This window comes from Aspergillus heteromorphus, assembly GCF_003184545.1.
Source record: "Aspergillus heteromorphus CBS 117.55 chromosome Unknown BO70scaffold_31, whole genome shotgun sequence".
In the NCBI taxonomy this organism is placed as follows: domain Eukaryota; kingdom Fungi; phylum Ascomycota; class Eurotiomycetes; order Eurotiales; family Aspergillaceae; genus Aspergillus; species Aspergillus heteromorphus.
In genome coordinates, this window is record NW_020290436.1 from 99,554 (window position 1) to 112,592 (window position 13,039).

The 13,039-nt window shown below is 54.8% G+C and overlaps 5 protein-coding genes across 5 annotated transcripts; 2 read left to right on the plus strand and 3 right to left on the minus strand.

Moving 5' to 3' along the window:
- The first annotated feature begins 443 nt into the window (after window positions 1-443).
- Window positions 444-979, plus strand: BO70DRAFT_140371 (uncharacterized protein). The gene has a single exon (XM_025538127.1). The coding sequence runs from the start codon at window positions 509-511 to the stop codon at window positions 776-778; it is 270 nt and encodes an 89-aa protein (XP_025395787.1). The 5' UTR covers window positions 444-508; the 3' UTR covers window positions 779-979.
- Window positions 980-1,985: 1,006 nt separating this feature from the next.
- set2 (SET and WW domain protein) lies at window positions 1,986-5,348 on the plus strand (the record flags this gene model as incomplete). The annotated part of the gene is made up of 4 exons (XM_025541905.1): window positions 1,986-2,520; window positions 2,845-4,466; window positions 4,531-4,611; window positions 4,692-5,348. 4 exons carry the CDS (start codon window positions 1,986-1,988, stop codon window positions 5,346-5,348), a joined length of 2,895 nt encoding a protein of 964 aa, XP_025395788.1.
- A 1,133-nt stretch (window positions 5,349-6,481) lies between these two features.
- On the minus strand, window positions 6,482-8,043 carry BO70DRAFT_365491 (translation initiation factor 6). Its single transcript, XM_025544081.1, has 5 exons — window positions 7,656-8,043; window positions 7,500-7,571; window positions 7,352-7,438; window positions 7,100-7,288; window positions 6,482-7,032 (listed from the first exon to the last, which is right to left on the minus strand). The coding sequence occupies exons 1-5, from the start codon at window positions 7,688-7,690 to the stop codon at window positions 6,672-6,674; spliced, it is 744 nt and encodes a 247-aa protein (XP_025395789.1). The 5' UTR covers window positions 7,691-8,043; the 3' UTR covers window positions 6,482-6,671.
- Window positions 8,044-8,202: 159 nt separating this feature from the next.
- On the minus strand, window positions 8,203-8,680 carry BO70DRAFT_140424 (uncharacterized protein). The gene has a single exon (XM_025538128.1). It carries the CDS (start codon window positions 8,588-8,590, stop codon window positions 8,282-8,284), a length of 309 nt encoding a protein of 102 aa, XP_025395790.1. The 5' UTR covers window positions 8,591-8,680; the 3' UTR covers window positions 8,203-8,281.
- Window position 8,681: 1 nt separating this feature from the next.
- BO70DRAFT_389880 (uncharacterized protein) lies at window positions 8,682-11,873 on the minus strand (the record flags this gene model as incomplete). Its single annotated transcript, XM_025546111.1, has 6 exons — window positions 8,682-8,966; window positions 9,038-9,451; window positions 9,506-9,610; window positions 9,677-11,281; window positions 11,324-11,350; window positions 11,814-11,873. The coding sequence occupies 6 exons, from the start codon at window positions 11,871-11,873 to the stop codon at window positions 8,682-8,684; spliced, it is 2,496 nt and encodes an 831-aa protein (XP_025395791.1).
- Window positions 11,874-13,039: the final 1,166 nt, after the last annotated feature.

Genomic DNA, 13,039 nt, shown 5'->3' on the forward strand with positions numbered 1-13,039 from the left:
TCGTGTTATCGATCTCGGTGCTCCGTCCGGGTTGCCGCTTTCTTGGTTCTGGACTTAAATCCCTCTGGAGCCAGAAGAGATCCCTCGACCCTTCCATCCGATCTTCATCCACGCCTCTCCCTGTCCACTCATTGACACGCCGAGTCTCCCAGGCCACATACGGAGTGCATACTTAAGTATACTCCATGCACCGCCTGTAAATGCGACGTCCTTGTCCAATCGCTAACCGCCCCGAAACACGCCGGCTTGGAAGCACGGTAGAAGAGTGCGGAATCTGACATGTCGTCCGGACAGTCATTGTGTTGCATTTCAATGCTTCGCTCGCAGATCTATCTGTCCCGCCGTCCCCACCGCATGTGAGTATGGTAGGTGACTAGTAGCAAGTATGTACTTATGTACCTCCTAGAGATGTGTGTCAGCCGGGATGCTCCGTATCAACCATGGTGCAATCTGATCCTCCGTCCGCGTACCCCAGCCATCGGATAGGATAACTAGGAGGGTGAGCTGCATGGCGAGGAGGACCCTAGCCCTAGCTCTGACGAGCGGGGCGATTCGTGGCCTATGGATTGGGCTCGCGTACCAGCCAGCCCCCAGTTGGTTGGAGGACAGTCTTTTCCTGTGCAGATGTCGCTCGCATTGGTATCCACGCCCATTCCACCTGCCTCATAACTACCCGGTGCCCCGTCCTCGGAATATGGGTCGGGAAGGGATAAGTGTGGGACATGGCTTAGTACGCGTCCCCCAAGATTACGAGACCCAAGTCGTTGTTGTGCTTTGACCTACGTATATCCCCTGGCCCCCCCTCCATCTTCCTCTTCCGCGCGCATGTGTCGTTAACAGTTGTACCATTGTTACTTTGGTTCCGTACACCCTTCCCCTCTCGGGCTTTAGACCGGCCAGATTTCATAATCGCATCGTGGTCATGCCCCAGCTCCTAGCAGGAGGGACACCATCCTGAGCTCTTTTGAATCAGAATTGCTGACGGGTTGAAAGTGATCAAGACCATACAGGATGTTTTAACTGCTTGGTGGAGACAATTGTTACCGTGAGGAGGCAGTCTCCCACCCGCACGAGTGTCGTGACATCCGGGTAACAGGCTATGGTTACGATGATCATGCCTCAGGGAGAGAGTCATTACTAATTCCCTCGAATCCAAGATAGGACGAGGACTCTAGAGCAAGTAGCCATGAGCGGGCCGACCAGAGAGCTGAAGGCCATGCTGCGGCAATACTTGGCTATCATCAGCCGGAATTCAGTATAACACACGTCGAGGATCCGACATCCTGAGCGAAAGGGAATTGAAGCGGCAATCTCGTGTGTTAAATAGCTTCGGTTTCTCAGTTGATACACTCCGTGATCGGAGACAATTGCCTGGGTGGTGGGAGGGGTTATTGTTTTGTATCTTGTGGTCTGCACGGCCCCCAGACAAGGCAGGGAGGAGGGGGGGTATTAGCATGAATGAACAAATGAACAAATGAATGAATGAATGAATGGTTGAATGCAGGCATGAAAAGGGCAGCCCGTTGAGAAGTGAATGGATATGGAGAACCTAGCGAGGTAGAGTAGAGAGTTCTCGGAAGACAAAAAGATAATAAACGAGCCCTGGAATGAATGGCTGGACGATTGGAGGGTTCTTGGCACTTGCGGAAAACGTGGGCGATACTTGGACTTGCGGCATCGAATTATTCTGCCAGTCCTTCTTCATCGCTTCACTCTCCCTCCTTTTGGCCCTTTCTCTTCTTCCCTTTCTTCCTTTTCTTCTTCTTCTCCTTCGTCTCCCCTCTTCCTCCCCCTCTTCCACCTAGTCTCCCCACCCCCATCTTTCCATTCGTCCCGACTTTCGTTCTTTTGACCACCAACCTTCCACCCTTTCCAAAACACCTCTTACCACCACCACCACCACCACGACGACGCGCCGTCTCCGATCTCGCACCCGCGCACATCCCAACAGGCACCGATAGTTTGCGCGCTCCGTCCGTGTCGTCATGTCCCCTCATGACAACGCGGACCGTCGATCAGAATCAGTCGCCGATGCGGTGACTGCGATGAAGCTGGAGCCCGGCAGAGCGCCCGAAAACCCGGTCCTCAGCGGCGGAGGCGCCATGATTAAGGATGAATTGTCGGATGCGGCCTCCAGTGCCTTCCCCGTCGCTGCTCTGAAGGACAATCACAATCACGCTGCGGCTCAATCACGTCCCTCGTCTCGGTGTCCGGCCAAAAAGGAAGAGAATGGCGAGGACGAATCCAATCCGATAGCCACGGAGAGGGACCATGCGGACAGTGTGGAGGAAAAAGTCGGGGGCGACATCATTGTCAAGCTGGAACCCGGACATCCTCCCAAGCTGACCCGGAGCTCTTCACAGAAGGTTGTTGCGAGGCCACCGCAGCTGTTCTCCCAGCTGCCAAATAGCACGGGTGATGCCGAGGCGACCTTCGAGCTTATGGACACATGCACCTATGCCAATAAATTCATGGGGTATACTGAACACGCGATGGAATGCGATTGTGCAGAGGAATGGGGTAAGTCTTCGTAGATCTCCTCGTGTTTCCCTTTTGTGGCGTCTCCTTCCAGTCTCTACGCGGCAGCATCGTGCCCCGAGATCTCAGCTCGAGGTTGTCGAGAGGCGGCTGCCGTCTCTCAGTCTAAACGCTCCCCCATCCCTCCCTCCCTCCATACCTCTCTTCTCTCTCTCTTCTCTTCTCTCTCTCTCTCTCTCTCTCTCTCTCTCTCTCTCTCTCTCTCTCTCTCTCTCTCTTGCTGTCGAATTGCGTGGCACCGCTTTTCTACATTTTTGCGCTTGTCGCATGTCTATGATTTGAGGATCAAATTCTAACACAATCTAGAGCCCTCGATCTCCAGAAATGTGGCGTGCGGTGAAGATTCGGACTGCATTAACCGTGCAACCAAGATTGAATGTATGGGCGACTGTGGATGTGGACCAGAGTGCCAGAATCAACGGTTCCAACGCAGGGAATATGCCCCTGTAGCTGTGATCAAGACGGAAAAGAAGGGCTTCGGGCTCCGGGCGGAGGCCGATCTGCGACCGCACCAGTTCATCTTCGAGTATGTGGGCGAAGTCATCAACGAGGGCCAGTTTCGACGCCGGATGAGGCAATATGACGAAGAGGGGATCAAGCATTTTTACTTCATGTCCCTCAGCAAGGGCGAGTTCGTCGACGCAACCAAAAAGGGCAATCTGGGCCGTTTCTGTAATCACTCATGCAATCCCAACTGCTATGTCGACAAGTGGGTCGTCGGGGAAAAGCTCCGCATGGGCATTTTCGCTGAACGGCACATTCAGGCGGGCGAGGAACTCGTCTTCAACTACAATGTTGACCGCTACGGGGCCGATCCTCAGCCATGTTACTGCGCGGAACCCAACTGCACGGGCTACATTGGTGGAAGAACCCAGACGGAGCGGGCCACGAAGCTGTCGAACGCTACGATCGAGGCTTTGGGCATTGATGATGCCGACGGCTGGGACACCGCAGTTGCTAGGCGGCCGCGCAAGAAGAAGATGGGTGAGGATGACGAGGAGTATGTGGACAGTGTGCAGCCGAAGTCTTTAGAAGAAAACGGGGTCACCAAGGTCATGGCAGCCCTGATGCAGTGTAAGGAGAAATGGATTGCAGTGAAGCTCCTGGGACGCATTCAGCGCTGCGACGATGAGCGCGTCTACAACCGGGTGGTGAAGATGCATGGCTACCAGATCCTTAACTCCCAGCTTGCCATGTGGAAGGAGGATTTCAACGTGGTGTTCCAGATCTTGAACGTCCTGGATAAGTTCCCTCGTCTGACGCGGAATAAGATCATCGACTCCAAGATCGAATCCACCATCCAGCCACTGACCAGTTGCGGGGATGAGCACGTGGAGACCAAGGCTGCGATGTTGCTGCAGGTCTGGTCCACGCTTGAGGTGGGCTATCGCATCCCCCGTATGAAGAGGGATCCCAACGCCGCCACACCGGCCGTCAATCAGTTTGGACGGCGAGAGACCACTCGGGATGAGCGGCGGCGGTCCAAGTCACGGTCGAGATCCCGATCGAGGTCAATCGAGGCCCCTCGTGGCCCGGCGGCCCAGACGCGAGGAGGTCTCGGACAGAGGAACACCCATCATCATGGCCCTCGGCCCTTTCGGCGGCAGTTCAATCCCTTGCCCCCCGGGTGGTTTGCGGCCGAATCGAACGGGAGGACATATTACTACTCGGCTCGCGGTGATACTACGTGGACGCGACCAACGAAGCCCGCACCTCAGCTGCTCCTGCCCCCGAAGGAGTCGAGGGACAAGGCGCTACAGGACATCATTGATGGCATCATGAATGCTAAGGAGAACACCCCCAAAGAGAAGAGCGGTACCCCAGTCACCCCACAGACCTCGAGCAAGCCTACCCCGGATAAGAATGATGGACAGGATAAGTGGCGGAGCTATAGTGAAGAAAAGCGGAAGAAAATCTACGAGAACACGGTATGTGGCTCCTCTGCAGGCTGGCGTCCCATGCGACCCGGGGAAAGAAACTGACCGCATGCAGTTATATCCCCATGTCAAGTACGTCGTGGACAAGTTTAAGCACAAGCTTCCAAAGGACGACCTCAAGCGCTATGCCAAAGATGTGAGAATTGCAACCCCCTCCCCGGTCCACAGTCCCAGTCCCAGTCCCAGTCAGCCATGCTAATCCACTGCCGGCAATAGGTGGCCAAGAAACTGGTCAATTCGGATTTCAAGAACAACCGTGTCGGGGACCCTACCAAGATTGACGACAAACAGCAGAAGAAGGTCAAAAGGTTCTGCAAGGAGTTCTTCGACAAGGCCGTGATTAAGCACCGGGCATACGAGCAGCGCAAGACGGAGCGACAGTCGAAGGAGGCCGACTCCAGGCCGGATGACGGGGCAGCGGATCGGATGGAGGATGTCGGGCTGGACGTGAGAATGTCGGATGACGAGGAAGACGACAAGGCCGTGGCACAGGACGAGGAAACGGACGAGCTGCAAGGCAACCTCAAGCGCAAGAGGGAGAGGGACGATGCGCCAGGCACGGGCGATGGAAGCACGACCGACTACACCACGCCGACCTCCTCCAAGAGACAGCGATCCTCCACGCCGCCGCCGCCGCCCCCTCCCCCGATGAGCCCCGGGGGCCACGACGAGCCCGACGATCTGGACGAGGCTCGACAACCCCAAAGCGGCGACGACATCAACATGAAGAGCGAGACCGACTCCCCTCCGCCGCCTCCCCCTCCCCCTCCGTTGCCCGCGCAAGACGTCGAGGCCGAACACCCCGGCTTCACCCCCGAGGAGGGTGCCAACGAGCTCCCCCCTTCGCAGTTTGGTATCGAAGGCCACGTATAGCAAGCACCGCGTGTTGGCCAGTAGGCCAGCTCGCCCCAAATCCACCACCCATCAACCTCAACCTCCCCAGGGAATTCTCCGCATCGGGACCGGTGTTCTAGGCGTTTTTGAAGGCAGGTCTTGATTGACTCTTTGGTTGCTTGCGAAATACCTCTTCCACCTGTTTGTTATATTCCCTCTTTCCCTGTCAGACCTGGGACCTCATTCCTTTCGCTTTCCTTCCTTCTTTCTTTCTTTCTTTCTTTCTTTCTCTCCCCTTCTCCTTGCACCCAACCCTCTTCCAGAGATCTGATCTGATTTGCGCCCATCTGGCCAGCATCTCTGTCTGCCTCTCTTTTCCTTCGATCTCTCGTGACTTTTACATTTTTTTCACGTTCTTGCTCTTGTCCCTTTACATGAATACCAATACCCCCCGTCGTACCCGCGATACCGATGATGATTGCATACCAACCTAGTATTAGAGGAGAGGCAAGGCCTGCGCGCGAGAAGATAATACTTTTTCTTCCTCTAAAACAAAAGACGAAGGGAAGTCTCAGTCAACAAGGAGAACAGAGAAGAAAAAAAAACTTTCTGCTCGCTAGCTAAATTTCCCGAGAGAATAGGATGGGATAGGTCTGCCAAATTCATCCAGAAAAACACACGACACACATTGAAAGTGTATAAAATCGCGGCGCGTGTGCCTCTTTCCCTCCCTCCCTCCCTCCCTCCCTTCTTCCTTGTATAACTAGTTATTATTGTGGGAACCTTTTTTTTTCTTCCGTCCTTTTACGATCTTCTGGGAATGAGTGGCGCAGATTTTGTGTCTTTTTCTTTTCTTTTCTTTTCTTTTTAATTTCTGTGTTATATATCCCGTCAGGCATTTTATGTACTAGTTGAAATCTCTGGGGTTCTCTTTTCTTTTCCCTTCTTTTTTTGGCTGGGCTCCCTACTATCTACCTACCTACTACTAGTAGATAGAGGTTAAAGTGCCAACCACATAGTACTTTGCTCACCGCTTATACCTGTAGTACCGACTAGGTGCTACTACCCAGACACTCCTGTATTTTACTTGTTAGTACCTAAATAGTATGATGGAGGCACTCCAATACGCATGGTCCTTGAAGTTGTCAACTTGAAGAAACGAGAAAACTCCACCTGGATTGAATTCCGTCCCGTTCCCGTATCTAACCATTCGTGACATACACACACCATGAGGGGATCTTCGAATGTATTCGAGTATGTTTCATAGAGAGAGAAAGATAGAAGACATAAACCATCACACATAGACAGACTGAACAAAGGGTAAAAAAAAGACACCAAAGAGACAGGGGGAAGAAAACTCCTCTAGTAGAAACTCTCGACGATACTCTCCTTGTTGGCACCACCCGCTCCAATGCCGCGAGGGCCCATCTCACCCAGCCGGAACACGCTCTCAATGACACTCAGCTCGGTGGCGGTGGTATCCAGACCCGTGACGGCCAGCCAGTCGTTGACGACCATGCCGGCACCGACGACGGGGCTACCGCGGTTGACACTACCGGCGACAAGGGGCACCTGTAGGAGGGAGGAGAGTTCATCCTGGTCGCGGATGGAGGTCTTGGGGTGGACGATACCGCCCTGGTTGGAGAGAGCCATGTAGGAGCCAGTCAGGACGTTGTCGGCGACGGTTTGTCGGAAGACTTCGACGCCGAGAACATCGGCGATGCTATTGAACGCTGGTCAGTACCCGTACGTGAAACGTCCTGCGGGGGCACAATGGGGGGGGGACGTACATCTCTTCCGTTTCGCGCTCGAGATCCGGGTGGATCAGCGCGACGTGGTCATTGCAGCAGATGACATTTCCTAGGGCCGAGAGCCGCTCCTCTATCCGTTGGATCTTGACCGAGTCGGGCAGGGTATTCCGGAGATGTTGGAGTTCTTGGTCTGTTGTGGTCGTAGGGACGAGGAGGCCTTTGCGGTTACTGTGGTCATACGATCAGAACAGGCCGGATCGGGGCCGATTGAGAAATTGCTGGGAGACATACCCAGCCGTGAGACGGCCGACAATACGGGTTCCGGCAATGGTGGCATGGCAGATCGGAATGACGTCTTGGAGCTCGGCCTCGAATACACTGGCGGAAAGTTAGCGAGAGTGGCCATTGGGGGTCGCCGTAGATGAGATGATATCTGTACCTGTAAAAGTTCTCGGAGGCACCGATGGCAACGACGGCGTATGAATTGGTAAGACGGGCGAAGACACCAACTCTAGAAAGCAAAGCAAATCCCCATTAGCGCCAGGGTTCCAGACAGCAGCGAATTCGACAAAAATTCTCGGGGCTCTCGTCTTACTCGTTGGAGTTCTCAAACTGCGCACGGACGGCCATGATTGGGTCTGTCGGAGTCGGGTTACCGGTGGTGAAAATAGGAGTGATTGTGGGAGGGAGTTGGAGAGGGATTTCCGATCGAAGGTCTGCGGAAGGTGGAGTTGCAGAGAGAGGGAGAGAGGATGGAGGGATGGAGGAGTAATTTAGAGGAGGAGGAGGAGGAGGTGGTGGTGGTGGTGGTGAGAAGGCGGGGGGTGACGTCTGAGGCAGAGAAACTGCGGGCAACGACGAGGGCTGTCGCGGGGGGGAGGGCGAGCACAGACGAGCGACTCGGACAGCGACAGGCGACAGGCGACAAACGACAAGCGATTGAGGGAGGGATTCGGAGGGGGGGATGCAGAAAGACAGTCAACGGGCAAGCGACTGGGAGGATCGATGGAGGAAAAGCCCGAGGAAATAAAAAGCTTCTGGCGGCTGCCCCGCCCGCCGCACTAGTCCCGATCGGGGCCCCGTAAGACCGTAAGAGTCATCCAGCCTTGCGATGAGCCACTATGATTCATCCCAAGGTCCCTCTCTGGACGAGTAGTGCAGGACCTTAAAAGAAGAAAAAAAAGAAAGAAAAAAGGGAAGACTCCAGGTACTACTATGTATTTATGGATGTCTGTCTGTTTGCCTGTCTGTCTGTCTGTCTGTCTGTCTTTCTGTCTTTCTGTCTGTATGTATGTTATGTATGTACAAAGCAGCACCTACCCAGTACGCTTGTGTAAGTATGGCAAGGAAGAAGAGACATCTGAGCAAATTAACGCCTAAGGGGAATCCTCCGTAGCTATGAACAAGAACCGATCGCTTTGTGAACGAAACCCTCGCACTTCCCAATGGTGGGTAGTCTACCTTTTTTTTTTTAAAAAAAAAAAAAAAAAAAAAAGAAAAAAACAAACAATAAAAAGAGACAAACTCCATCTGAGATCAGATCCCTAAATCGATGACAATGGCAATGACAATGGCCGCAAAGAGAAGGACCCAGCTCCCCGCAATCATGGCCCCTCCACTCCTAGAAGGGGGGCCGAGGCCCTGGAGGAGGAGGCGGGGGCGGCGGATGTGGCGGATGCGGATAGTACAGACTGGGAGCATGGTGTCCCGTCAGATAACCAGGCAGCGGGGGGCGGTGGAAGTTGGAACCAGGCGGAGGAGGAAGGTGAGGGGGGCCCCCCATGGCCGCAAAGGGATCGGGCAGGCCGAGTTGCTCGTTGATGGGTGGGATCTGCTGTCCCGCAGGAAGAAGCCGCCGGGGCTGTTGTCTCTGTGGGGTGGGCGGAGGCAGCATGAACGGTCGATGCTCGGCAGGAGGGCCATGCGCCAACGGCGGGGGGCAGGCGGCTGCGGGAGCAGGGCCCGATGTGTCGACACGGATAGTCGGGGGACGGGCTGGGAGAGAAGCGGCCGCGGAGGCTCCGCAGCTGCAATGTCTGCCAGGGCGGACAATGCGCGTGGGCGGACATCGGGCATCGTGGGCGGGCTGATCTCCCCTGGGATCGTGTGCCGACGTACTTCCACGACGCCGGTGGCCTTCAACAGCAGGTCGATGATCTGGTCGGCGGTCATGCCGGCGAAAGGCCCGGCGTCTCGCATCTCCTTCATCTGCGGGTCGATGTCGTCGCCTACCTTGGCTCGCTGGACAAAGTCATCCCAACCGAAGTAGGCACGATCGTAAGCAGCCGCTCCGGCAGGATTCCTGACAAAGGTGGAGTGGAAGCCTCGAAAGACCTCGCGGGCTGGTGGCACCACAGGCCCACGCTCGGGCTCGGTTTCAGAATCATCGGTCTGCACAGAACTATTAGTACCCAACGCGTGCGGCGCTTGGGGAGAGAAGCCTACTTCAGTGTGCTCGTCATCTTCCGCAGCCCGGCGGCCCTCGACAAATGCCATGTACGCCCCTTGGCTGGCCAAGAAGTGCTCTTCCTTGATATTACGAGCTTGGGCCTGTGGTTCAATTCTCGTCAGTAACCTCCCACGAAGACCCCCAGAAGCGTGTTTGGCGTGGCCTACCTGGCATCGTTCCTCGACCGCTTGCTTGCTGGCCTCAAACATCCTGTTTTCTTGCTCCACTTTGAGCTCGTATTCCCGGCGCAAAATCTCTCTCTTCTCATGTAGTCTCGCCTTCAGTTGTAAGTTAATATCGTCAAACTCCGGCACAATCTTGTGCGCATTTTTATCGCGGGCCAACCGCTTCTCCGACTGCGTGGCTAGCACAGCCAGGGCCAGTCTCTGAGCAGCAGCCACTTTCTTGAACGCCTTGTCCAACTCTCGCTGCCTGTCCCGTAACTTCTGGGTCGCTGCACTCGGGGAGGGAGAACGATCCGGTTCTACATCGCTCGAACGATCCAGCTGTCGACCAGTGCGGCCACCGCGGCCACCGCGAGCGGCACCGCGACCTCGTTTGTTCACTGCGAAACGCGCTGCGCCGCGGCCGCGACCGCCACGGCCACGGCCCCGAGTTCGACCGCCGCGGGCTGCTTTACCAACTGTCGACTCTGTGGCAACGTCTGGCGTCGATTCTTCAATTTCTTCAGTTATCTGGCGAGATTCATCACCAAGCCCGGAATCGGCCACGGCCTCCACGGGAGACTGCGGTTCTGGTTTGCTTTCAGTACCATTTTGCAGCTGTTCCTTCAAGTCGTGATCCAGTTCGCCCTCTTCCACTTTGGGTTTCCTGCTGGGGGAGTCGAGAAATCTCTCAGCCTCCTCAGCTGTGCCAGTTTCTTCAGGCTCGGGTGAATTTCGCTTTTGAGATATCAATGGACTCGGAGTAGTTATAGGATTGAGCGGCTCGCTCGTCTCTGGGACAGCTAGTTCGCTTACTCCATCTTTGTCCTCGCCCGTAACGGTCCCCTTAGGCGACTCTTCTTTCGTCAGCTGTGAGAGCGTCGGTTCCGGGCTCTGAAGAGGCTCTGCCTCTAGTGGTTGCGGGTTCTCTTCTGGTACAGGAGTAACTCTCTCCGGAGAGGGGGACCTGGCAACTGGAGCAGCGAAAGTGGCGTCGTGAGAAGCATCGATGACGCTGTCAGCAAATTGCCGACTCCGGGTTCTCTTCCTGGTACTTGGGGCCGCATGACTTGGTGGGCTGGGCTCCGGCAGCTTTGGTATGACCTCCATATCGTGGAGGGCTTCTTCGGTAGATGATGCAGGGGCGTGTGCCCTGAGTCTTGCTGACTGCCTCGTCGTTCGGGGCGTTTCTTCCACCATTGGACCTCGCTTGGCACGCTTGTGCCGAGGAGTTTCGGGAACATTGATTAGTGGGGCTTCAGGTTGGGCAGTAGACAGCTGTGCGCTTGCCCGAGTCCGAGTGTTACGAGTCTCGCGAGTGATATTCTCACGAGCAGCGGTGTCTCGGGCCGCACTTTCACGGGCCGCAGTCTCGCGAGCCGCCTTCTCCTGAGCGGTATTCGCCCGAGCGGCACGAGTACTGAGAGTGATGATTCGTGACGGGCGGTTGGTGTTGTGTCTGTTTGGATTTACGTGGCCGTTTCCACTGGTTGCAGCGGTGCTGCTATGGCTTCTACCATCATTCTGAGTGGCACGTGCATCTCGGTTTGAGCGTAAACTCCGAGTCACGCGAATATTGGACGTGTCATCCACGGCAGAGTCTAGGCACTCATAAGAAACAGTTCAAGTAGGAATGAGGTGAAGACTTACTAGAGGCACTCTGGGAAGCCCCCCCGCCTGCGCTACTGCCGCCAGAAGACGCTGTAGTCGACGCTTGGGCAGCTTCGAGTTTACGCTTGACTCCCGCCATCGCAGTCCACTGTAGTGATGTAAATTCGGTCAGTGGGTCGATGGGAATTTGAGGAGCGAGAAAGTTCAGTGGAAGAAGACAATGGCAAAAGACGGGGTAAGCACGACGAGCACAATTAGAGAAAAGATGCCAGCCCCGTTATACGAGCCGGGGTGGCGTACAGAAGGAGATGGTGGGAAGTGCCGACGGTTGATAGCACGAAGTCTCCGCAGACAGACAGACGGAAACCAAAGATAGGGAGAAACCCCGGGGGGGTGGGGGGGGGGGGGGGGGATGGCTCTTAGGAGGTTCCAGGTAGGAGTAGCAATCAACAAGTATAGGATCTGGAGATGAGGAGTGAACAAACAGACAGAGAAAAACGAAAATAAGGTTGACTTAATTCGGACCCACATATGGATGGATGGGCGAGGCAGCGAGGGTGAAAGAGAGGAGGAAGAGGATAAGATTCATGGAACATTGACCAAAAACAAGGTTGACGGCGAGGGGAGGGGGGGATGGGGGTCAGAACTCAGCAGAGAGCAGAGACAGGAGGGAGATAGTATGCGGCAATGAAAACGTGCAGCGAAAGCCAGAAGAAACAGGATGATGGGCCGTCGCGTGGTTGCGGGAGGACGCAGAACGAGGCAACAGGAAAAGTAACCCGGGGAGGGATGGGAGGAAGAAGGACGATGGGGGAGAAAAAAAAAAGGGAAAAGAACGGACAGGAAAGGATGGGAACACCCACATACCTGAAATGACTGGACGGGCGTGAGGATGCGATGGGCGATGGGCGATGGGCGATGGATGGCAATGGAGGCGTGGAAGGAGTCAAAATGGATGGAACCGATGATAGCGGATGGGGGTGGGGATGGGGATTGGGGGGAGGAAGTGATGATTATGGGGATGGGGATGATGGAATAAGGTAGAGCAGTACTAGGTAGGTAGGTAAGGAAGGAAGGAAGGAAGGAAGGAAGGGAAGGAAGTCACGTCAAGTAAATGCAGTAAAACGAGGTAGTTGAGTGGAGGATCGCGAAGTAGTAAAAAGAGGTTTGGCCAAGTTCGAGTGGATCGAGGGGACCCGGCGAATTGGTTGGCTGCTGCCCGCCGGATGTAGAAGTAGATGGTTCCGGACCAGGCAGGTCGGCGACGGTGGGAAAAGGGTCAGGTAGTGAGCAGTGGTTGGTACCTTGCAACGGCAATTGACCATTGGCGGGGGTTGTTTTGGTGGTGGGATTGTCAAGAAGAAAAGGAAAGAAAAGGATTGAGGAATTTGACGGGGGCCGCCGTTCAGTCCAGTCAGTCCAGTCAGTCAGTCACTCACTACCACCAGCACCACCAACTTGCTGCCACTTTGCTAACGTCCTATACCTAATATAACTGCTGAGTGTTAATACTAAATAATTGCGGAGAGATTTGTCTTGCTTACTCTCCCGCTCTCTGCTCCTTTCTTTCTTCCCCCCCCCCCTGTCCTTCCTACATCCTACATATAGTATGTATCTATCTACACTACGGAGTACTAGGTATACATTAGTAGTATGCTCCTATAAAATACCTCGCATGATATATACCTGTCTATGTACTTGAGCCAGCTTGGAGTTGTGTATATAGGTACTATACAATAGGTACTATGTACTATG